Below are 24,889 nucleotides of genomic sequence, written 5' to 3'. Positions count from 1 at the left end.
ACCCCAGGAGCTCTAATCACTGCTGAGGAATCTGATCACTGGTTCAAGGTTCCAGTTGACAGAGAAAACGGTGGTTTCAAATAAGAACCCCCAAATTAAGAAGACTGGAAGCTCTGAAGTACTACAGATATGGACTTCAGCTGCTTCTCAGTGAGCAACTAAGTGCTCCAGGGAAAGTGGCGGCAGGAATTTAATTTACTGATTTCCTCAGGCCTTGTAGGGATAGTTCCAGTATATGAAAATATATTTGTGATAAGTGTTTATTTGCAGGGGGAAAAAGTCTAGGGAGAAACACACACCAAAAGTGTTGTGTTCATTCATTCATCAGGTAGTACCTATTTTGTGCCAGAACCTGGCTATACAGACAGCCTAGCAAGAAAGATAAACGGGCAAGACCAATACATTATGTTTATTTTCTTTTCTGTTTTCCAAACGTGAGTAAGTATCTTCTCTATCGACCAAAGTGCTTTTACTTTGAGAATAAAGCACTTTTACTGTTAAAAGATCAGCCACTCTCCCGAGGGCAGAGTTGGAAGAGAGGGCCACTGAGTCCACCCAACGTCCAATTTTCTAAGCCCCTCTGCTCAGCGATCTCACGGAACCCTATGTGGAAGCGTCTTGTATCCCACGATGGACCAGTCACAAGACACGCGAAGAAAGACACCGGAAGTGGAGGCTCCTCGATGGAGTCGAGCTGCGCGTTTCTTATACTGACCCGCGGATAGACTGCAAGATAGGTGGCTGGCTAAAGACATCACAGACACCTTTAACCGGAACCCGTGGGCTGACGATGATTAGGCTTAAAGATTTAGGTCCGAGTCCAGAGGACCGCTACTGCCAGAAACGGAAGGCCCTGGGAGGGCTGGTGATTGGACACGGAGCCGGAAGCGGAAGCCAGATACCGGAAGCCGTGTATACCGGCGCCTGCGATGGCTGAAGCTGCGGCTGTCGCGGCTGAGTCTCTCGCGGGCGGCAGGGCGCGAGCGGCGCGCACGGTGCTAAATCAGGTAGTGCTCCCGGGTGAGGAACTGCTCCTACCGGAGCAGGAGGACGCAGAAGGCCCTGGCGGTGGAGGGGAGCGACCGTTGCGCCTGAATGCTGGAGCGCGCTCGCGGGTGCGCGTAGTGTGCGGCCCGGGCTTGCGGCGCTGTGGGGACCGCCTTCTGGTCACCAAGTGCGGCCGCCTCCGTCACAAGGAGCCAGGCAGTGGCAGCGGCGGTGGCGTTTACTGGGTGGATTCGCAGCAGAAACGGGTGAGCTGGGACTCTGGATGAGTGATGCGGCAGTGAGAGGGGATGGGGCCGTGGAGCCCTCCTTTGTTAAGGCTAGGCTAGAGCCACTATAATCTTGGGTACACTTCAGCATCTCCTTTAAAAGGACCATGAACAGTAGGTACATAGCCTGAGAAGGGCAACCAAGAGAGGAAGGCATCTGGAGACCGCGAGTTACGGATACTGTCTTCAAAACCCCAAAGGTCAGGGCAGCAGATTTGTCCCTTGAAGTCTCAGAGGGCAGAAGCGGGCTAAATGAGTGGATGTCACAGGGAGTCTAATTTAAATACGAACAAGGAAAAATTGTGTCACAATGCAATGGGGTACCCTGATTGTAAGGATCCTTGTGCCCAGGACACAGCAGAAGCTAGGGACTTAATGTTGAGGATGCTGAAGAGGTATGGGATCCTGGCTCAAATTAACAGACTATTAGAAGCTGCGGTCCTGAGAGTTATGGTGTGATTTTCTTTTACTGAAAGTGGCATATGATCAAATTTTTTATAAAGTTTGTATTAATTTGTATACTTGGACTTCAAAATATCTTCTAAACATCTCTTTAATGGCAATAAAGGACTTGCTGAAGATACCTTACAATCGTATCATGTCATTTATGACTATTATCCTTCTATTTTCTTTTGTAGTATGTTCCAGTGAAAGGAGACCATGTGATTGGCATAGTGACAGCTAAATCTGGAGATATATTCAAAGTTGATGTTGGAGGGAGTGAGCCAGCTTCTTTGTCTTACTTGGCATTTGAAGGTGCAACTAAAAGAAACAGACCAAATGTGCAGGTAATAATGGGAACCTTTGGTTTTGAAAGTAAGAAAAACATCGATTCCCTAGAACACTCATATATCCAGAAGGCTACCTGAATTGTCTCCAAAGCATGACCTAGAATCTCTCAGCATCTGTGCAGTCGCCCCGGACTCTAAGACTTTCTTCAGATTGTCCAGCTCCAGAATTGGGGCTACCTACTTATATTACATTTGTTACATTGGTTCTTAGGATGTTTCCTTGGTACTTAATTGAAAGGTTACATCTGTCATCTCCTTTGTTATCAGTTATTTCTATATCCACTGGACAAGGAAGTCAACTATAGGCTTAGAGATAGAGGAGGGACAAGTGGTGCAAAGTGACCTTATCAGCCATCCATTCATCCATCCTGGTTGTAAGTCCTTGGAACTGACAGAGGAATAATCTTGTTACCTTGGGTTTTCAATTTGGACTTTTCAGGACATTCTTCCTGTCTGCCCAAGCCAGAAATTTGGTGGTTTCTTTGTCCCTTCTCATTCATTTCTCATGTGTCTTTAGTTGCTTAATCCTATTTTGACCCTATTTGATTTCTGTCACTGATCTCTTGCATGTCCATCCCTTTATCTCCACTTTGTAATTTCAGGCATTACCTCCCTTTTGACTGGACTCAGTCACCTCCTTATTAACATCCCTGCCATCACACTTTTTTTTTTTTTTTTTTTTGAGACAGAGTCTCACTCTGTTGTCCGGGCTAGAGTGCCATGGTGTCAGCCTAGCTCACAGCAATCTCCAACTCCTGGGCATGTGCCACCATATTAGTTGGCCAATTAATTTCTTTCTATTTATAGTAGAGACAGGGTCTCGCTCTTGCTCAGGCTGGTTTTGAACTCCTGACCTTGAGCAATCCGCCCGCCTCGGCCTCCCAGAGTGCTAGGATTACAGGCGTTAGCCACCGTGCCCGGCCCCTACCATCACACTTTTATCTCTCCATCCAGGCTTTCGAGAGTGGATATACTCACTCCCTTTCTCAAAAAAAACAAGATTCTTTGAAACCTACAAAATTCCTTGGCATAATACTGGGAGGGAGGGGTTCCCTCATTTATAATTATATTCTTCATTCAGCTATGGTTGAACCATACCAGACACCACTGAACTCAGATTTCCTGCCCTTGTACTTTGCTCTTGCTGTTTCCTCTACCTGGATTGCACTATCCCTTCTCTTTTGTTTTTGTTTTGTTTTTTGAAACAAGAGTCTTTCTCTGTCCCCCAGACTAGAGTGCCATGGCATCAGCCTAGCTCACAGCAACTTCAAACTCCTGCCCCAGCCTCCAGAGTAGCTGGAACTACAGGCGTGCCAACACACCCAGCTAATTTTTTCTATTTTTAGTAGATATGGGGTCTTGCTCTTGCTCAGGCTGGTCTAGAACTCCAGGCCTCAAGCAATCCTCCTGCCTTGGCCTCCCAGTTTGTTAGGATTACAGCACTATCCCTTCTTAAACTGCAAAACACACACTCATCCTTTGAGACTCAGACTAAACACAACCACCTTTGTAAAGACATCCCCATTTGTCACTTTTCTTATATCTTGGCTGTAGCACTTACTGGATTTAGCCTTGAATGAAATCTGTTTATATGTTCATCCCTTCTGCCCTTCCAAAACCAAATGCTTCTATAAGCTAGAGAATGTTTTGTTCTTGTCTAGTTTCTTTAGTCACCAACAAACAGAAGGTACTTAATAAATGCTTTCTTGAGTGAACACAAGTTCACTCTCCATTTCCCCAGTTTCATCATTTTAGCTCTATCAGTTTTTAAGTACATCTTTTATGGAAAAGTGTCAGTGAATTACCATTGCTCCATTTTGCATTGAATAATTTACATGCCAGGAGTTCCTTCCTCTGTATGTAAATCTACAATGATTCTCTAGAGTAGTGCTATCTAATAGTACTTTCTATGATGGTGCTGTTTTATATCTGCACCCACCAGTATGGCAGCTGCTAGCTATTGAGTATTTTTTTTTTTTTTTATTTTTTTTTTTTATTTTTTTTTATTTTATTTTGAGACAGAGTCTCACTTTTGTTGCCCAGGCTAGAGTGAGTGCCATGGCGTCAGCCTAGCTCACAGCAACCTCAAACTCCTGGGCTCAAACGATCCTCCTGCCTGAGCCTCCCAAGTAGCTGGGACTACAGGCATGTGCCACCATGCCCGGCTAGTTTTTTGTATATATATTTTTAGTTGGTCAATTAATTTCTTTCTATTTTTAGTAGAGACGGGGTCTCGCTCAGGATGGTTTCGAACTCCCAACCTCGAGCAATCCGCCCGCCTCGGCCTCCCAGAGTGCTAGGATTACAGGCGTGAGCCACCGCGCCCGGCCGCTATTGAGTATTTTAAATGTGGTTAATGCAACTGAGGAACTGAATTTTAAACATCTAATTTTAATTAAATATAAGTTTAGATAACTACATGTGGGTACTAGCCACCATAGTGGACAGTGCAACCCTGGAGTTCTGTGGCCTTGAGATGGCTCCTAGTCTGAGGATTTCCTGGTTGGTGAAGAGGGGGGAGGTACATGTGTTAATTTTGTCTTCTTTCAAGACTCAACTCCAGAGTGACTGTGGGAATCCATGGTGTAGTCAACCCCTTAGCTATAGAACTATAGTTGGCTGACATTGCTGCCTGTGAGAAAGAACCAACAGCAGCACCTGTAGAATGGTTTGTGAAGAGGAAATGAACTGGTTTTTAATATCATTGTAGGTTGGAGATCTCATCTATGGCCAATTTGTCGTTGCTAATAAGGATATGGAACCAGAGATGGTCTGTATTGACAGCTGTGGACGAGCCAATGGAATGGGTGTGATTGGACACGATGGCCTGCTTTTTAAAGTGACGTTGGGCCTAATTAGAAAGTAAGTCCTTATGCCTGCTGCCTTTTATAATTATACCTTCTTGGAAAGCTGATTAATCTTTGGTATTTGGATTCTTTGTAACAACATCTGAATTTTTCCTCAAAGTTAAAAAGCAATGTCCATTTTGAGACATTTGTAAACTCATGAATTTAGTTCTATCGTAATGTAAATATATCAAATTCAAGTGTATTTGGCTGTGGTTTTTGGTGTTGTTTCTGGTGTTCTAATACTTTACACTTGAAGCTTTTACTCTGTCCTGTGCATGTCTTCTTTCTCAGGCCTGTTCCTTAGCTGACATACTGAGCCCAAATGTGAAAACTGGCCTTTCTCCACATTCTAAGTTACTTGAATATAGATACAATCTGTAATTGTACAAAATTATCAAATTTCTCTAATGTGGCCAAATGCAGCCAGGTTGACGTGATCCTCTAGCTACTATAGACATTCACAGAAGGTTCCTGCCACTCTGTCTTAATAGTTCCCATTGAGGCAGATTCTCTATTAGGTGCTTAGAATTTTACCTCCCCAAAGTTATGCCATATTGAAGGGCTTTACCACGAGAGCCACTTAAGTTCAGAGCTAGCTGGTATGCCTCTCTTTGCTACTTATCCTGCAGATTTTAAGAATTAGTTTGGGCCGGGTGCTGTGCTCACGCCTGTAATCCTAGCTCTTGGGAGGCCGAGGCGGGCGGATTGCTCAAGGTCAGGAGTTCAAAGCCAGCCTGAGCAAGAGCGAGACCCCATCTCTACTATAAATAGAAAGAAATTAATTGGCCAACTGATATATATATAAAAAAAAAAAATTAGCCGGGCATGGTGGCTCATGCCTGTAGTCCCAGCTACTCGGGAGGCTGAGGCAGAAGGATCACTCGAGCCCAGGAGTTTGAGGTTGCTGTGAGCTAGGCTGACGCCACGGCACTCACTCTAGCCTGGACAACAAAGCGAGACTCTGTCTCAAAAAAAAAAAAAAAAAAAATTAGTTTGGGACATTAGAGAGTCACATTATTAACCAAGTAGCACCCTTGTTTGAAAGAGCCAGTGCATCTCTCCAAGTACCAAATTTAATACAAAGAAATAATTTACATGGTCAGGAATATAAGTTTAAAGTATTCTTTTAGCACTATAGATAACAAAAAAAGCTATTGTTCTACATCTAGGATTAAGGTTCTCTGATAATCTAAGGCAAGAGTCCTCAAACTTTTTAAACAGGGGGCCAGTTCATTGTCCCTCAGACCGTTGGAGGGCTGGACTATAGTTTTAAAAAAAACTATGAACAGGCCGGGCGCAGTGGCTCATGCCTGTAATCCTAGCACTCTGAGAGGCCGAAGCGGCAGGATTGCTTGAGCCCAGGAGTTTGAGGTAGTTGTGAGCTAGGCTGATGCCATGGCACTCACTCTAGCCTGGGCAACAAAGTGAGACTCTGTCTCCAAAAAAAACAACAAACTATGAACAAATTCCTATGCACACTGCACATATCTTATTTTGAAGTAAAAAAACAAATGGGCAAAAACACCTGCATGTGGCCCATGGGTTATAGTTTGAGGACGCCTGATCTAGGGGAAGAACTTTGTACGTTTTTTGCAAAGTTGTTAGCATAGGGAATTTGATTTCTTTGTAGGGACTAGCCCACCATTGTGACCTCTAGTATACCTTTGAAAAGTGTAGGTCGGGTGCGGTGGCTCACGCCTGTAATCCTAGCACTCTGGGAGGCCAAGGCGGGCGGATTGCTTGAAGTCAGGAGTTTGAAACCAGCCTGAGCAAGAGCAAGACCCAGTCTCTACTATAAATAGAAATTAATTGGCCAACTAATATATATAGAAAAAAAATTAGCCGGGCATGGTGGCTCATGCCTGTAGTCCTAGCTACTTGGGAGGCTGAGGCAGCAGGATTGCTTGAGCCCAGGAGTTTGAGGTTGCTGTGAGCTAGGCTGACATCATGGCACTCTCTCTAGCCTGTCTCAAAGAAAAGTGTAAAGCTTCTTGGAAGAAAGGGAACAGCCAGTGTCACCATGTTCCTTGTTCTTGGAATGATGTTGGTGGGGCTTTGAATAACTGGAGAACTACCCAGAAGAATCTCCTTCTAAAGGAGAGAGTCAGGATACACCTTTACCACTTTATTTAATTGCATTTTCTTTCCTCTCTCCCACCAGGCTGTTAGCTCCAGACTGTGAAATCATACAGGAAGTGGGAAAACTCTATCCACTGGAGATAGTGTTTGGAATGAATGGAAGAATATGGGTTAAGGCAAAAACCATTCAACAGACTTTAATTTTGGCAAACATTTTGGAAGCTTGTGAACACATGACAACAGATCAAAGAAAACAAATCTTCTCCAGATTGGCAGAAAGTTGATCTATGTGGACTTTTTTAATGGGTCAGTTGAGCCAAGAAACTAAGTTTCCTGGGGAAAACTTTTTTCATTGAACCTCTCCCTTTTAAATCTTCAGAAGACAAACGTGAATGTGCATACTCTCTTATTACAGTCCTAAATAAAATATTTTTGTAAGTTGCTGATTTTTCACACATGCTCTTGTGGGAGAGAAAATCATTATAGAGTCATGATGTAGTTTTTTGTTCTGTACAATAAAGTTTACTAAAAAGTTATAGTTTATTTGGGTAGCATTAACTTCCTTAGTTTTGCTAGAGTGCAACTTCTATAATGAACTGAAAGTCAGTATTAAAATATTTTCTGATTATAATAGTAAAATATGTTCACCAAAGTTAATGTAGAATACACAAAAAAGTATAGAGCAGCAAATAAAAGCCACTTATAATCCCATTATTCAGTGGGTGGTAACAACTAATAATTATTGTGTGTTTACTATGTGCCAAGTATTATTCTGAATGTTTTGCATGGAATAAATCATTTATTCTTAATAAATGCAAATGTAAAAGACACTTATCCTCATAGTTGAAGAAACTGAAGCACAGAACTTAACTTGGCCCATAGTCTCAACTACTATATGTCTATGTATATATGCTTCAAATTAGAATTATAGGATATCTTCTGTGCTCCTTTGTATTATACTTGGTCCATTTGAAACAGCCTATGACAGTCCTTTCACAATTGCTATTAAAAATTCAGTAGTTGCATATTTCATTTTCATGTTATAGGGTGTATCGGATATATTCCTATTTTGTTACATGTATAACACTATGATGAGGATTTCTAATTCTAAATCTGACCAAATCTTATTTTGCTAAAATCATTTCTTAGAAGCTAAACAAAAGACTCCCCGCTCAGGTTTTGGATAAATGGGAGAGCTTTGTGATAAAGTTGGAAAGGAAATTCTTCCATGGTATTTAGTATATTAAGCAAAGCCTTTAGAAGTAAAAATGAAGACTGGTAGATGATCCAGGTCTGGGTTCTGGGCTCATAGATGTCTGAGGCTGTGAGAGATACAGATTGCCTGAAGCCTATCCGTAGAAAGTCCCTTTGGATGAAAGAGATTATAAAACGTATTCAGTACTTTGATAAGGCCCAAGGAGTATTATGAAGTCCACTATGAAGTCCACAAGGGCTAAAAAGACCTCAAAAAAGTAATAGTCTATCAGGTAGTCAGAATTCCCCAGGGATTAAATTATGAAGGGGAGGGGACAGAGCAGAGATGTAATCTTTTGGTTCTTCTGAGATACAGAATATATTTTCTGAATTTGCTAGCAGCTGAACTAGCAAGTTAATTAACCCAAATTGGCAAGAGTAGCTGAAGCAAGTATATCTAGGACACAAGAAAAGGAATGAGATTTGTCTAGTAAGAGGTAGGTTATCTAACATGCTAATGTGTCAAAATGTAACATTTTATGGCTATTTTCAAAGTGGACATAGCAATACTGTATTTTGGCTTTACAGTTTTATCTGTTAATTATAAATATATATATATGAAGAATATAGTTTGTACAAGGCTCAGAGGATACAAAGATATTCACATAAATTGTCCTGTTAGTATCCTACCATTAGAGAAAAGTCCTGCATGCCCATACTCACAGCAAGGGAGAAGAAGGTAAGAGCCAGAGGAGGAAACAAAGTACTATGGGGACTCAAAGTAGGGATAGGTCAGGTCAGGTTGATCTGCCAGTCTTATGTATAGCATATTACTGAGCTGAGAAAAAATTAGCACGATCAGAGGAGTCTGGAGAAAGTCATACAATTTAATGATGCTAGTTCAGTGAAAATTAAACTCTTGATATAATAATAATAATTTTATTAGTTAATCTCCAAAGAGTAGGTCTTTCACAAAGACATAGATGTACAAAAGGTGAATTAACACTAACAAAGCCATGTGGTTTTAGGGCTAATTCCTTGTTACATAAACCTTTTTAACTTAACATATATCTGGGCACTTCCCGTGAGCCAGGCACTATGGGAGATACAAAATAGCATAAAATATGGTCCCTGTCATTAGTAGCTTATTGCAGATTCAAGATGTCAAGTAAAGGCAAGTGTGTGCCACTGCCACCCTCTTGCCCTGCTCTTTGGACAAGGCACTGCCAGCACTTCACTCCTGCAACTGCCTGTCATTCCACTGAATTCCGAAGAACGTAGCCTTTTCCTGAAGAAACTCCTTTCTTCAATGCTTCAGGCCAGTTTTGAGTGTCAAAGTAAGTAGACAGGATATCAAACACTGTTAGAGAGTGAACAGAAAACACAGTGACCATGCAGAAAAAAAAGACTAGTAAATGACTAAGAAGGAAAAGGATGTTCTAGAATGTCTCATTCAATAAACCTATCTTGCACACCTGGTACCAGGTCCTGGGGGAGAGGCAAAGACACAGGCCCTGGCTGCTCTCAAGGACTTCAGCCTGCACTGAGACATAGGCCTCTGAATGGACAATGTGCAACAGAGAGGAACACAGTAAAATATGAACACAAAAGGCCCTGACGTGGCCTGGGTGGCAGAGGGAAGCCAGCCAAGGTGTCCCCAAACTGAACCCTAAAGAACAAATAGGAATTCATTGGTTAATGAGGGGTTGAAGGTAGGGCATTCTAGGTCAAGGGGACAATTTCAACTATCTTTTTTTTTTTGAGACAGAGTCTCACTTTGTTGCCCAGGCTAGAGTGAGTGCCATGGTGTCAGCTAGCCACAGCAACCTCAGATTCCTGGTCTCAAGTGATCCTCCTGCCTCAGCCTCCCGAGTAGCTGGGACTACAGGCATGCGCCACCATGCCCGGCTAATTTTTTTGTATATATATTTTTAGTTGATCAATTAATTTCTTTCTATTTATAGTAGAGACGGGGTCTTGCTCTTGCTCAAGCTGGTTTCGAACTCCTGACCTCGAGCAATCCGTCTGCCTTGACCTCCCAGAGTGCTAGGATTACAGGCATGAGCCACCACGCCTGGCCTCAACTATCTTTAACGTAGTTGGGGACCAAGACTAAAATGAAGAATGCCTCTCAGTGGCCAGAATACATGTCACAAAGTGCACATAATAAAGTCCAAGCACATTTCTCACAAAGGAGGCTGATTCAAAGGCCACTTATACTTCAACATAATGCATAGCAGCAGTACCAGAACTAGCACGTTGGATGGTGGCCATGTGAGTAGTACCTTGATTGATGGCCAATATCTTTGAATGATAGTTTTTCCCATTTTGGCGTCTGACCATGTATTCCTGGATTGGCAAGCGGGCTGTCTTGACAGAGTATTCCTGGGCCTTTTGAAATGTCACCTTCTGTAAATCACAGTTATATACTTTTATTATAAATAATTGTAAGAATCCCTATTTCCCACTGCTCCAATTTCCATCTATAATCATAATTAAAGGATAAACACATTAAAAATAAGAAGCCTACTAGAACAAAACAGGCAACAGATAATGAAGAACAACTGTCCCAAGTACAAAAGGGCTTGTGTGGCAACATCTCACTTTTTGAAGGTGAGCCTCCACTCACTACCACTTACAACCAAGAGGGAAGTACACAGAAGAGGCACATGTGCAGCCACAATCGGCATCAAAAGGCACAAGTGGCCTAACCAATCAGAATGCTCCTGGCCCTAACTCAGTAAGACCCAATGCTGGATGTCTGGAACTTCCAGCTCATTGCCAATTGGTAGCAGCAAATTAGAAACAGGATTCAAGATGGGTACACCACTGTAATAAGTGGCATTAAAGTGTGAGAACAGACAGTCCAATTAAAAGGAAGTGCTCCTATGTAAGATGCCCAACTTATGAACTAAAGTTTAAATTACATTTGCTACCTTGTAAGAAGCACAGGAAATATTTTTTTACTTAAGATTTCAGGATTAAAGACACAGGTTTAGATTACAGGGATAATTAACATGCTCAGGTTTGGAAGGGTTCTCAACAGTGTTAACTATCCCATTCTAACCACCCGTCCAATCTTTGTATATGCTCTATAACTTCTAAGTGGCCACCTGGCCTCTCAATGGACAATGTGTGACAAAGGAGTTCATGTATCCTGGAGCAACCCATTCCAACACTGACAACACTGGTTGATAGGAAATTCTTCTGTTTTTTTTTTTTTCTGGAACTTCTACTCATTCATCCTAATTCTATTCCCCCAGGGCCACACCATGCAAATAAAATGGCCCTTCCACGAGATGGCCATTCAGATACTGGGAGGCAGTGATCATGCCCCTGTGAATACTCTGGTCCCCTGACTACAGTCTCAGTTCTGTCAACTCTTTCATTATGACTTAGTTTCAAGTCCTTTTATCAGTCAGGGCTAGCTCTTCTATACTTGTTCTAGCTAGTCCATGTCCTTTCATTTATAGTCCCATAACTGACTGGCCATCATGAGTGTGGTCTAACCAAGTGGAACAGTGTGAAGCAGGCCTAGCACTTGTTTTGTACTGACACTGGATTACCTGCCTCTCAGACTCACAGGAAACACAATTCCAAGAGAGAACTTCCAAAAATGTTTTAAGTGATGCAATTCCGATGGGACAAGGGTACGGCTACTCAAAGGATTTCTTTGAAAGGATAACATTCCTTGGTATATATGAGCTATGTTTGTTTTTTGTTTTTTTAAAAAAGTCTTATTCCTTTATAATCACTTTGAACTAGAGTACCAAATTCAACATTAGTAGGATATTTGGATGCTGACCTGGAGGCACTTACGGTCTAGTTTCTGTTCTCTGCACATTTAAAGATAAAATAACTCTCTTTGAAGAAATGTTGTTCTTAGCTTATTCCTGTGAAAAAACCAAATTCTCCAATAACAACCAAAAAGTTCTATGTATCTGACAAACTTTGTACCAGTTATTTTTCAGTTTAAATATTGGTGGAGAGAGAAAAGAACACAATGTGTTAAAATTGTACATCTATAAATCATACACTGCTCACTGACTCTCTGAACTTCACCACCTCGAAAAAGGGGCCATCACCCCACTACAGGAGAAGGGTGATAACACACAGGTTAAGTGCTGATACTGTACTCTGCAATAAGGCTAACTCCCCCCTCCCAAACTTTTTATTTTGAAATATTTCAAACCTGAGAAAAGTTGAAAGAATAATATAATCAATACCCATTGCCGTCATCTAGACTCACCAGTTATTAACATTTTATCAAATCTGCTTTTCTTTCTCTGTATATAAATGCATATTTTGCTGAACTATTTGAAACATCACAATACTTCATCACTAAATACTTATGCATGCAGCTAAGAACAATGACATTCTTCTACCTTACTACAATAGCATTTCTAAGAAACTTATTTAGTGATTCCATAATTTCACTTAGTACACAAGTCTGTGTTAAAATCTCCTCAACTTTTCCAAAAATATCTTTTATAAAGTTTCCCTCTCAATACAGAATGCAATTAAGGCTCACATACTGCATTTGGCTATTATTTTTAGCCTCCTTTAGTCTAAAACAGTCCCCTGCCTGTTTTAGTTTCCATTGCATTGACTTTTCTGAAAATCCAGTCCAATTGTCTTGCAGAATGTCCCATATTCTGGATTTGTCTGTTTCCTCATGATTAAATTCAGTTTAAACACTGTGTAGCAAGAATACTTCACAGACAAGATCACAGCAGGAGGCACAGATTGTGTCTCTATTGGTGATGCTAAATTTGATCAAGTTTGGATAAGATGGTGACCACCAGATTGTTTCACTGTAATGTTAATTTTTGTCTTTGTAGGGTGATACCTTGAGACCATGTAAATAGCCAGTTCTTCCACAACCTTTCATTCACAATCAGTTGTCTGAATCAATAATGACTCTGGGAGTGACAAATGATGATTTTCTAATTCTATTATGCATTCCTCATTTATTGGCTATCATTCTTCTGTAAGAGACTCCTCATTTTTTCGATTATCACTATGGAGTCATGGAACACCAATGTTTTATATATACATATATGAAAAAAATATATAAAACACACCCACATATATGTAAAATATACCCACAAACACATATGTGATCACATAATACATTAAGAAGGGTATACAAGAAAACCTGACAGTGGTTGCCTCAGGTGAGGAGGACTAGGGGTCAAAGGTGGGAAGGAGACTTATTTTTCACTGTACTCTTTTTTGTACATTTAACTATTATATCATTAGTTAACTGATTATCTATGCAATGTATGTTAATTAGTATATATAAACAAATATCTCAACAAATATTTATGTAATAGAAACATTTCAAAAATCCAGTGACACCCCAATTATTCCAGTAAAACTCCAACAAAAGAAATTTGGACAATCCTCTGAGTTTGAGGTTTCAGGATAAGAATATATCAGCAGGGAGGTAGGCCAAAGAAGTAGCAAACTATTTTCTCTCAAAGAACAAACAGCTGGTAAGCATGCTGAGCCAATGCTTACTTGGTCAAGATCAGAGTTATCCTTGCAGAAGTAAGGAGAGGAGAAAGAAGCTCAACTATTTATATAATTAGCAAACGGTACTCATTCTAATTCCTGACTCTTCATTCAGGCTCAGGACCACTGACACTGCTGAAGAGAGAGGAGGTGTCACAGGTGGCAGGGCCAGCCTGGGGGAAATAGGCTCTTTCTTCCTGTTCCTTCTGAGTTCCTAGGCCTTCTGGACGAGAGTATGACAGCAAAAGGGCCTCTAAAAATAAGCACTACTTTTCAAAATATAGATGTAGGGGCTGAAATGTATACTTACCTTCTGAATACTTTCATCCACAAGCCCACCAAGGATGTAAACTTTGTTTAGATCAACATCTTCAAGAGCTAATGAAAAAATGAAGGACATTGAGGTCAAGTCTGTTTATAATTTCTAAGTCCAAAGAAAAGAAAGAATTATTAATGAAAGTAGAAACTTAATGAATAGAAAACAAAAAGATATATGTGCTCAATAAAACCAAATGCTAACTCTCTGAAATGACCAAAAAAATAAACTATTGACACATCTAATCAACAAAAAAGACCCAAATCAACATTAGATTCAGAAAGAAAACAAAATTAAAACTAGAGACAAATGTGAAATAATTAAAAGAAAATATTATGATCAACTTAATACCAATAAATTTGAAAATTATATGAAACAGATTACTTTCTAGGTAAAAATATGTATCTAACATTGGCCCCACAAGGGCCATGAGGGCAGCTGACCAGGGCAACTGGGAAGGATCATCAGGCAGTACACAAGGTCCAAATGAAGATGGAAATCCTAAATCTATGCAGCATCCAGTGAGACACCTGTCCATAGGAAGGGTACAATTCATGTTCATTTCCATTTTGGGGGGAGTAGGGTGGGGGTGGGACACTTCTTGAGTGGTTTTAATAAATTCTGCCACAGGGAATAATGAAACAAAGATCTAGGAACAAAGTGCTGCATGAATTCATGCAGGACTACATACCGTGTTCTGAGTCTGGAGTCAGGTAAACAAGGGTTTCCAGAGGAAATAAACTAAAGCAGTCTTCTTCTGTTATGTCTAGCTGGAAAATGCAAAGAATTCAATGTAGTGGGAACTAAGTTAAAACATGGCCCACAATTCAATAACTAATTACTGGGCTTCTAGTTTCTATGAGACATGGCTCTAGGAATATCAAGAGGCTGTATGTCTGAGCTTCTTCTCAGAAAGTACTCAGTCAGGAGGGAAAATAAGAAGACAAAGGCCAGGCTCGGTGGCTCATGCCTGTAATCCTAGCACTATGGTAGGCCGAAGCAGGAGGATCGTTTGAGCTCAGGAGTTCAAGACCAGCCTGAGTAAGAGCGAGACCCTGTGTCTACTAAAAATAGAAAGAAATTAATTGACCAACTAAAAATATATAGAAAAAATTAGCTGGGCGTGGTGGCCCATGCCTGTAGTCCCAGCTACCTGGGAGGCTGAGGCAGGAGGATTGCTTGAGCCCAGGAGTTTGAGGTTGCTGTGAGCTAGGCTGACACCACAGCACTCTAGCCAGAGCAAGAGTGAGACTTTGTCAAAAAAAAAAAAAAGGACACAGACATCCAAACCTACAAAATGAGAGAGAAAGTGATATGGGGTTCTAGTAGAGGAACAGGCAGCATGCTCAGGACTACAGATGAGGGAGTAACACCACCAGGGATGGTCTTCTGGTGAAGGGACTTTCTGTATCTGGATTTCTGAAAAGAGACGAGAGTGACACATACCAAAAGCAAAGTGGAGGGAATCACCTAAGAAAGGCATAAAGACAGAAAAGCAAAGGAACTATGTGGCCTGCCCAGTAAGAGGGTCTGTTTGGCTTACATACACAAATCATAAAAAAAAATATAGAGAAGTAAAGCTGGAAATGGATGCACTACAGGAAAGATTGTTAAGATAGTAAGAACATAGCTAGCCGTGCAGCACCGCACAATATACCCTTCACACTCATCACTTCCCTGGATCTCCCCAGGGAAGCCCACAACTGCTCAATCTCAGCTACATATACATCTTTAATGATATTCTTAGAAACTGATCTGGATTCTTGCCTGTATATCTATCACTATACTTAGGAGATCCTAAAGAAAGAATTAAAAAGTGCCTCAGTACTTCCTAAAACTCATCTTAAACCATATTACTTCTACAGGGATTCTTTCTCTTCCCCCAAAACTCATGTTTCCTAATTCACCACTACTGAGAACAAGAAAGGAGTCATGGCATTTCCTCAAAACATCCCCAGATTATAAAGTCTAGCATAAAATACACAGGATACAAAATACAGTCCTAGATACTGATCATACTAGTTTGTAAATGCAACAGGAGGATGAGCAAAATTTTAAATGAAGAACTGAGAGGTTCTGAAATTTTTTTAGACTGCAATAGTGAAAACATATACTTTATATATATATTACATCAAGAGATGAAAAAGTAAAAGAAATTTACTATTACCTCATAACTACTTTCCAGATGACAATTCAAATAATATGCAAAAAGAGACTTACCAGGTAACCAGAAAATCCATCATTCATCCTTAAACATTCTTCATACAGGGGACTGTCTGTTGTGAATCCAGTGAGACAGATCCAAAATGGCCTGTCAGCTTTTTTGTTAGACCCATACAACCTTCGGATCTGTCCAGCCAGTCTACTTAATTCCTTCAAAGAAATAAGGACAACTCAGGGTGGAAACATACCAACTCACTCTAAATTCATTATCAACAAATGGTTACGCAGTAAGTTCACTGACTACTACTACAGAAAATCTCATGAACTAGAAGTACATGTGTGTATGAGGGTTTGTTACACTCTATGGCATCACATCTCACAGACAAAAGTCAAGAAAATGATACCAGGCCAGAAATAGCAGAAAAACTGGGAATTCTACCTCCTGCTGGCCCTACTATTATATGTTTAATATAGTATATGAAATTGTCATTTTATCTTGTATCTAAAATCTTACCATGTGATACTTACTATTTAAGTTATTAAAGAAGTTACATTACTATACAGAAATTTTTATAATCCATCTGATTAATTTGGCACCTTCTTCCTAACTCCAAGAGATGCAACAGGGTTGGAAGTTTTCTTAATAACTGTTCACCCTAATTTGGAGACAACATTCTTACATAAAAGTAGTTTCACAATTTAGCCTGATTAGTTTGGTAGAGAGAAAAAGACTTTGAGTTAAATTTAATCTGATATCTAAATTAATATAAACAGTAGACAATTTGGGGTTGACCTTTTCAGAGTTTCCATGTAAGAACCCCAGATCTATAGTTTGCCTCTATCTCTGAAAAACATGTAAACAGTATCACATACAACAGAGATGTCTGAAAACATGAGAGATTTATTTAAAATTTATATATTGTGATGTAAGACCTAAAATTGAGGCCCAATATTATGTGCCACCTTGACTTCTGGTGAACTAGGAGGACCTCAAATAGCCTAATTGCAGGTCTCCTCCCAACTCTGCTACTGTAGATAAAATCCTCTAAAGAACCTTTGGTATCAAGCTATGTCCAAGGCTAGCTCCTGTTTATCCCTGAGTAGTGGGTTTTAGTTCTCTGCCAGCCCATGGAATTATCCAAACAGGCCAATCATCCTCCTGTGGGGACCAGGAAGCACTTCACTCTCTTGATACTACAAAGTCCACCTCCCATGGTGCCTGGTTGTTTGTGCTGTTCTCAATTACAGTGCCCATGTGGCCTTGTGTAGTAGGCAGTATCCTCCTCCCCTGGGCTGTGAGTATATGAGATCAACAGACTGCTGTCAGTGTCATCTGTCCAGTGTCAGATGTCATACATTCAGCCATTCCCAGAACCCTACAGTGGGAATCCCTCCCTCACCAATGGGGCAAACAAGAAACAATTAAAACACATACTCTGCAAGACGACCTTTCACCAGGTAACCTCCCCACAACATGCTACTAGGCAAATATTCCTCTTCCCAGCAGAAGGCCAAAAATTTAGTGTCTAGAGAACTGAACCTGAAAGGTTCCATCCAGACTGGGGACACCATGAACAGAGAGGCAAAGGTGTTGGGCTCAAAACAGAAGACAAGGTAAAATTTTCAAACTAAAACAAAGGATGTATATTTTCTTCCAGATTCTTTACAATAGCCATCTTGGAACTTAGTAGGCCAATGTAGAAAATCAAATACTTTTGCTGGTTTACTAAAGAATCACAGAAGCTGGAGCTGGTCATATTCTTCGTAAGAGCTGCACCCTTCTGGGCCTCCCTCATGCGAGCAGGAATTCCAGGCTTAGTGGATGTTCTACCTTCTTTGACATGTGGTGGGTCATACTCAAATCAATACATAGTCTTGGTCCTGAGTGTTTGGCTTCCAAAAGTTTCTCTTTGGTTAAAGCTCTCAGAAAACGTTTGCTGTGCTGAGGGCAGATGCCTAGGGCAGAAATATCAAAGAAATAAAAGTGGGAAACCAGAGAAATAATATTCTACAAGAAATAAATCTCCCTAGCCAACTGAGTACTCTTTGTATATAAAGAGAAACTTGAATGTTTGCAAGGTATTCATTCAATAGGTGATTTTCGTATTGCAGAGTAGCAAGGAGTGTGGGCTCTGGAGCACATGGCTGGGTTTAAGTCCAAGTTCAGTTTGATCATTTATTGGCTGAATTATTTTGAGCAAGTTACTTGACATCTCTGAGCCTCAATCTCTTCACCAAAACATTGGAATAGTAGTAGTACCTCCCCTTGCGGCAATACATGTAAAATTCTCAGAATTGAACCCAGCACACAGCACTGAATAAATGTTAGCTGTTGCTGGTTTTATTCCTTCTACTCTGAGCTTATAAACACATATGTTCACTAGCTTATATTTGAAAAGAACTCTTAAATTTTGCTTTCTTTGATACATTTGATTCCCAAGAAAATAGGACACTGGGTCCTACCTCTCATATGTTTAAATAAAATTCCTACTCTCCTAGATATATGCAGATGCCAGTTTGCTAAAAGTGGTGGTCCAGGCAATCTCCTTTATTGTTACCTGGATTTTCTGCACGATTGGCTTTTCTTCTTTCTTTTTCTTGCTTTCTTTTGCTCTTCTTTGCTGCAATTATCTTTTCCCAGTGTCTCTGTTTTCTCCAGACATTTTTCTTATGTTATCCAGAAAACAAAATTGTTTGAGAACTTCATAAGCACCAAAAAGGAAAATGAATATTAGGAACAGTTACTTATTTTTTCATTTATATATAAAGTTAGGAAACAAAAAGGATATTAGTTTTAAAAACAAACCTAAACAGGATTGTGTTTAGAGAAAACAGAACCCAAGAAAAAGAGATGTGACCTGCTCAGGTCACACAGTAAATTCATTAGGGACAGGGCCTAAAGTAGAGTTTAGATTTCTGGACCTTTCTGAGGTATATCAAAAATTCCTTTTGAATTTTACTTTTCCTATGATTCAAATGGAACTAAAACTTTAAACCAGTTAGCAGGAAATTACCACTTAAAATACAAAAAACTCAATCCTAGTCTCTTTTTATTATCGGTATCTACCTTTAGAACAGGGGTCTCTGGGACATTCTATCTGTGACGGCCCATGGCCAGCAACTCACTGTACTCACCGAGCACCATGCTGCATTGCCTGTGGGTAGGGTCTCTCCCTCCTGGCACTCACATTCCACATCAATCTGCAGAAGCTGGAAGCTTTCAGAGATTCCATTTGCACCTGTGTCTTCTAAGATGCCTTCGTGCCCCTGCAGCACAGGTGACTCTGTTTTCTGAGTATTCCCTTCCAATTTCCAGTCCATGTGCTTAGTCCCGTCCTTTCAACCAGATTGGAAAAAAAGCACAATTATGTGAGCTATTACATTATTTCACGTACGTGGGTATTTCCCTATATCCAAATGAGAAATAGTATTATTGTGTTACTGAAGGATCAGAAATATGTAAAATACTGACCCAGAATTATTGAACTGAGAAAAAGCATGCATCTTCCAGAGAAATGATTCAGCAAAGAAACAGTTCAGTAGTGAAGAAGCCAAATACACTTCTTAGAGGACATGCACAACTTCTGACATCTCTAAGCAATCAATGATCATCCACTGCTATGGTGACACAGATAACCAAGTTATTGTGTACTTTGAAATGTATGGTTTGAAGGTGGGACAGAGACGGCAAAAGCCAATGACTCCTTCAGAAAATATTTGTTGAGCACCTAAAATATGCTAGGCACTGGACTGGAAACATCCTTTAATTTTCCAACTTTGGTAAGCTGAGCTTTTAATTTTACATGGTCAAGGCAGGCTTTACATTTGTTCTATCGTCATAATGAACTCTTCTGTGCTATGTCTACCCTCTTGGTTTCTAAAATTTATAAAGTTATAAACTGCATTTATATTATTATAACTCCATAAATATCATTCACTGTAGAGATGGCTAGTGTCCTAGAATTATATTTTCTTTTTCAGGGTTTTGATTCTTGTCCTTAGAACACTTCTAGTGTTGAATTCATATTGCTTTTTTCCTTGTACTACATCAAATGCCCAAAATTGGGCCAAATTTTAGTTTATTGTCAGATTAGACATACTTAAATAGACTGTTTAAGTTGAAAAATAGCAATCATAAATTAACTTAACTCATAATTTAGCCACACTTCCAGCTTGCCACTTACAAGTGGTAGAACAATAGCCATAGATTCCATGATAGGATAAAACTACCTCACAGGATTGCTGCAAGGACTAGACACATTTCATTGACCTGATGTAGAACAAGTACTAATAAAATACTGGCTGTTGTTACTACTATTCAAAACCCCTCCAGTGTTGTTCATACAGTTTTTCCAAAAAGGTAAACCTTCCGAGATGTTTTGGCTATTCATCGCACACCATGTGAACAATGTGTGACCACCAGATATATTCCTGAAGATGGTCAAGTAAATAACCTTTTAGGTTTTCAAAATTATAGATTTGAAATTTGTGTTCATTTGCCTGCCTAAGAAGCTAACGTTTATTTCTGCTTAGAAATCTGTTAATACTCAGTAAAAACCACTTTTTAATGCACTTATGTATGTACTGATTATATCACAAAGTTAATGGCACATGCAAAATTTAATTTAGTGTAAATAATATTTCCAGAGAAATAAGGAAAGTACTAAGCTATTCTTAAACATTTCAGAAACACTGCACTGTTCATGAATAAACAGTGAAGTTGATTATAAATCTTTTTTAACAAAAGACAACCAGAGGCCGGGCGTGGTGGCTCACGCCTGTAATCCTAGCACTTTGGGAGGCTGAGGCGGGCGGATTGCTCAAGGTCAGGAGTTCGAAACCAGCCTGAGCGAGACCCCGTCTCTACCAAAAATAGAAATAAATTAATTGACCAACTAAAAATATATATACAAAAAATTAGCTGGGCATGGTGGCACATGCCTGTACTCGGGAGGCTGAGGCAGTAGGATCGCTGAGCCCCGGAGATTGAGGTTGCTGTGAGCCAGGCTGACGCCACGGCACTCACTCTAGCCTGGGCAACGAAGTGAGACTCTGTCTCAAAAAAAAAAAAAGACAACCAGACCCGTTAGGACAATTCTTTTAGATGACTGAACTTTGTTATACAAGCCATCAAAGTCACCTGCATTTTTCTGCATTCAGGCATTCAAAAAAGAACAAAAAAAAACTTTAAGATAACCTGGTTCACAACCTTCGACTTCATTTTATTAGGGTAAAAAAACCAACACCAATTTATCAAATGAATGTTGTTAACAGCCATATGATCTCTTCCTCTTCTGAACTACATAACATTTTGTATTCTTACCTGTGTTTAACCATTCATTTAGTCAATATTTTCACTGAGCTCCTCCTATGTGCCAGGCCCTGCTGGGGGAAAGACTGGGGCACAAAGGATGTAGAGGTCTCTTGGGAGGAACTCTAGCTGAGGAAGAGAAAAGAGACCTAGGGTAGGAGTAGCTACAGGGGCTGTAGAATTTTCCATTGTTGTTGTTTAAAAAATTAGAAAGTCTGTGCTGATATTTTCTCTTCTACCAAACTGAATTCCCTTTTTAAAAAAAATTTTTTTTGAGACAGAGTCTTACTGTTTCTCTGGGTAGAATGCAGTAGCATCGTTGTAGTTCACTGCAACCTCAAATTCCTGGGCTCATGCAATTCTCTTGCCTTAGCCTCCCAAGTATCCCAACTAGCTGGGACTACAGTTGCATGCCACAATTGCACACCTGGCTAATTTTTCTATTTTTAGGAGAGACAAGGTCTCGCTCTTGCCCAGGCTGGTCTTGAACTCCTGAGCTCAAGCAATCCTCCTGCCTTGGCCTCACAGAGTGCTTACAGGTGTGAGCCACCATGCCTGGTAAAACTCAATTCCCTTGTAGAAGAGATTATATCTGCATTTACCTAAACACAAACAGTTCAGAGTATAGAACCTTGCATATGGCAGTGTTTGATGTTTGCTGAACATAATTTTACCACCACCCCTCCCATTCTGCTCTTCCTTTCCCCCTCCTTTTACCGCATGCTTTCCCAAATTCCTACAGTCCCTGAAATGTTTCTTAGACCAGGAACTTGGGATGCAATAATCTTGAAAATCAGGCCAGGTGTGGTGGCTCACGCCTGTAATCCTAGCATTCTGGGAGGCCGAGGCGGGCAGATTGCTCGAGGTCAGGAGTTCGAAACCAGCCTGAGCAAGAGCGAGATCCCATCTCTACTATAAATAGAAAGAAATTAATTGGCCAACTAATATATATAGAAAAAATTAGCCGGGCATGGTGGGGCATGCCTGTAGTCCCACCTACTCGGGAGGCTGAGGTAGCAGGATTGCTTGAGCCCAGGAGTTTGAGGTTGCTGTGAGCTAGGCTGACGCCACAGCACTCACTCTAGCCTGGGCAACAAAAGCGAGACTCTGTCTCAAAAAAAAAAAAAAATCAAAGACAACTCCCACTATCAGAAGAGTCTGTAATATAGCAGACTGCCTCCTTGAGGCAGAGGCCACCGTTTTTTATCATTGTTATCTTTTGGTGACTGGCTTAAGGTCTGGCATAGAATGGAAGCTCGGTAAATGCTGAACAGCAGCTTGCCACCTAGGGAGCCTCAGAAAGCAAAGGTGGAGTTGGCCATCACAGAGCCACAGATTTGCTGAATCTGTGTATGACATTATCTAAGCTCAGATTTAGCATTTCACTTCTTCATTCAAAAATCTTTTCTAAGTCTCCATTACAGGTCCAGTGCTAAGTATCAGGGCTAATTAAAACATTTAGTCATTTGACAAAGTTATTAAGCACCTGGCATAATAGTACATGCTATGGATTTGGGGATGACATTTTCCTGCTTTCATGGGGCTCCAATGATCTGATTCAACCTTGCATGACAACTGGTTTGCCTATGTTTCACCACTAGATTATAAATCCTTCAGGGAAGAGAGGATGGAGAATTCAACTGTACATCCTCAGTATTGAGCCTCACTGTGCACATCCTAGGTGTTCAGTAGTCTCCATTTCACTTACAGTAAATAGCCCAAATGGCCTCTACAGACCCTAAAGATCTACCTCCTCCGTTTTTCTCGGCACTCTCTGGTCTACCTGCTGTTCCTCAAAAATGCCAAGGATATTCCCACCTCAGGGCCTTTTCACTTGCTTGACCTATATTTTTTTGTCTGAACCTTCTCCATCCCTAAAATGTAAGCAAGTGTTCTCTTATAGACACTTAATAAATACCGGCTGAATTAATAAATCCTCGAGCCCCTACCCGCGCTGACAAAGGCCTCAGACTTTTTCCAGCCCAAGTCCCACCTGATGAGCGCATACACAGGCGCTAAATGATGAACCAGCCTGTTTGCACACTTCTCTTATTTCCTCATTCCAAGTTGTAGCCCGCCAAGGCTGGCTCCATTCCCTTGACACCTTCAGCACTAGAACGCCTAGACTCAAGGACCGAGAGTACCCGCCCGCAGGTGCCGCTGGCCCACAGGCTGCCAGTGCGCGGGAGGCAGGAAGGGAAAGCACTAAGAAGGTAGGGCATCACAGGCCACATGACTGTTCAACGCTGCTTTCCCGGCGTCTGCCCCGCCCGTGAGCGAGACGACTGTACCCAGCAGGACCCCGCAGCCCCCAACCAGGCCCTAACCGAGCCTCAGGCGTACCTGTTCCCGTCACCACACGCAGCGGCGCGCACCTGGTTCCGCCTCCGGCCTCACTTCCGGTTCCTGACCCCGTTCCGAATGGCATCCTGGGAATTGTAGTTTTCACCCGCAGGCAGCTCGGAGTAGGGCTCAGAGCGGAGGCGGCTTCTATGCCCAGTGGTACAGCTCAGGGGCTGCGTCCGGCAGGCAATGTTGGCGAGCTTAACTCAGCCTGTTTCCGGGTCTGTTAACATGGCGAGTACAACCCCCTTGCTGACCTCACAGAGTTCCTGCAGGTGGCCAGGCGCTTTGTTGGCTGCCAAGGTCTGGACATTTCGAAACTGGTGTGAAACAAAGACTTGAACACAACTCCCATCATCCCGGCGTCTGGAGTCCTTGGCCTTCCCCGGGCTTTCCCACAACCAGAAGGGCCCACGAGGTAACATGGCCCTTTCCTGAGCACACAGCGCTGTCCCAGCTACTTTGGCTACTCAGGCTCACAACAGAAATGTCAGGGGTTTGGCAAGCAATGATTCTAGCCCCTGGCCACTCTCCTTCCTCCATCTTCTCTCATATATCAGTGAAGAACAGAGACTCAGAAACGTGAAAAGACTTGCCCATGCTTTGGCCTGATTAGCAGCCACCCTTCCCTAGGGGTCTCACTCTTTCAGAGAGACCCATGAGTGAGCTCCCTCAAGAAACCACAGCTTGATTAAATCCTTCCCTGGCCCCACAATTTCCCCCTCTGGACTTTTCTTTCCAGAGCTCCTCCAGCACCTACCACCTGTCCCCAGTCTATGCTTAAATCCATCCTTTAATCTACTGCCAGGGCTACTTTTAAATGCTAATACTAATCATTCATTTTCCCCCATAAGGCTTTTTCTAAAATCCAGCTCTAATATCTCTTCTCTGCTCAGAAGCTGGTCCTGGCTCCCACTGCCTGCTGAAATGCCTCAGCAAATTGTCAAGTGATCTTCAACTGGGACAGGGAACTGGCAACGGCTTCAGGTATTGCTTTAGGCATTGCTTAATTGGGCAGGCATTGCTTAACTGACGCAGGAAGTCTCAAATCC

At 41.3% G+C, this 24,889-nt stretch overlaps 2 protein-coding genes across 3 annotated transcripts; one reads left to right on the top strand and one right to left on the bottom strand.

Moving 5' to 3' along the window:
• The first annotated feature begins 413 nt into the window (after window positions 1-413).
• Window positions 414-7,529, top strand: EXOSC3 (exosome component 3). The gene is made up of 4 exons (XM_012769087.3): window positions 414-1,253; window positions 1,913-2,062; window positions 4,776-4,927; window positions 7,076-7,529. Exons 1-4 carry the CDS (start codon window positions 930-932, stop codon window positions 7,275-7,277), a joined length of 828 nt encoding a protein of 275 aa, XP_012624541.1. The 5' UTR covers window positions 414-929; the 3' UTR covers window positions 7,278-7,529.
• A 1,581-nt stretch (window positions 7,530-9,110) lies between these two features.
• TRMT10B (tRNA methyltransferase 10B) lies at window positions 9,111-23,908 on the bottom strand. 2 transcript variants are annotated; one of them, XM_012769082.3, is made up of 9 exons: window positions 23,838-23,908; window positions 19,319-19,519; window positions 18,742-18,850; window positions 18,015-18,139; window positions 16,241-16,393; window positions 14,712-14,790; window positions 14,015-14,082; window positions 10,473-10,596; window positions 9,111-9,547 (listed from the first exon to the last, which is right to left on the bottom strand). In XM_012769082.3, exons 2-9 carry the CDS (start codon window positions 19,502-19,504, stop codon window positions 9,441-9,443), a joined length of 951 nt encoding a protein of 316 aa, XP_012624536.2. In that variant the 5' UTR covers window positions 19,505-19,519; window positions 23,838-23,908; the 3' UTR covers window positions 9,111-9,440. The 2 variants fall into 2 exon arrangements, with proteins under 2 accessions (XP_012624536.2, XP_012624538.2); XM_012769084.2 differs by lacking the exon at window positions 23,838-23,908 and adding an exon at window positions 21,095-21,255.
• Window positions 23,909-24,889: the final 981 nt, after the last annotated feature.

This window comes from Microcebus murinus, chromosome 12 (assembly GCF_040939455.1).
Source record: "Microcebus murinus isolate Inina chromosome 12, M.murinus_Inina_mat1.0, whole genome shotgun sequence".
Taxonomy (NCBI): domain Eukaryota; kingdom Metazoa; phylum Chordata; class Mammalia; order Primates; family Cheirogaleidae; genus Microcebus; species Microcebus murinus.
This window is presented reverse-complemented; position numbering and strand designations above follow the sequence as displayed.

Excerpts from the sequence above, each read along its gene's own strand:
- EXOSC3 (XM_012769087.3), top strand. The coding sequence starts at position 930 with ATGGCTGAAGCTGCGGCTGTCGCGGCTGAGTCTCTCGCGGGCGGCAGG. Across the intron at positions 2,063-4,775 it reads GAAACAGACCAAATGTGCAG|GTTGGAGATCTCATCTATGG; the intron begins GTAATAATGGGA and ends ATATCATTGTAG. Across the intron at positions 4,928-7,075 it reads ACGTTGGGCCTAATTAGAAA|GCTGTTAGCTCCAGACTGTG; the intron begins GTAAGTCCTTAT and ends CTCTCCCACCAG.
- TRMT10B (XM_012769082.3), bottom strand. The coding sequence starts at position 19,504 with ATGGACTGGAAATTGGAAGGGAATACTCAGAAAACAGAGTCACCTGTG. Across the intron at positions 18,140-18,741 it reads CAATCGTGCAGAAAATCCAG|GCATCTGCCCTCAGCACAGC; the intron begins GTAACAATAAAG and ends TTTCTGCCCTAG. Across the intron at positions 10,597-14,014 it reads TGGATGAAAGTATTCAGAAG|AAGGTGACATTTCAAAAGGC; the intron begins GTAAGTATACAT and ends TGTGATTTACAG.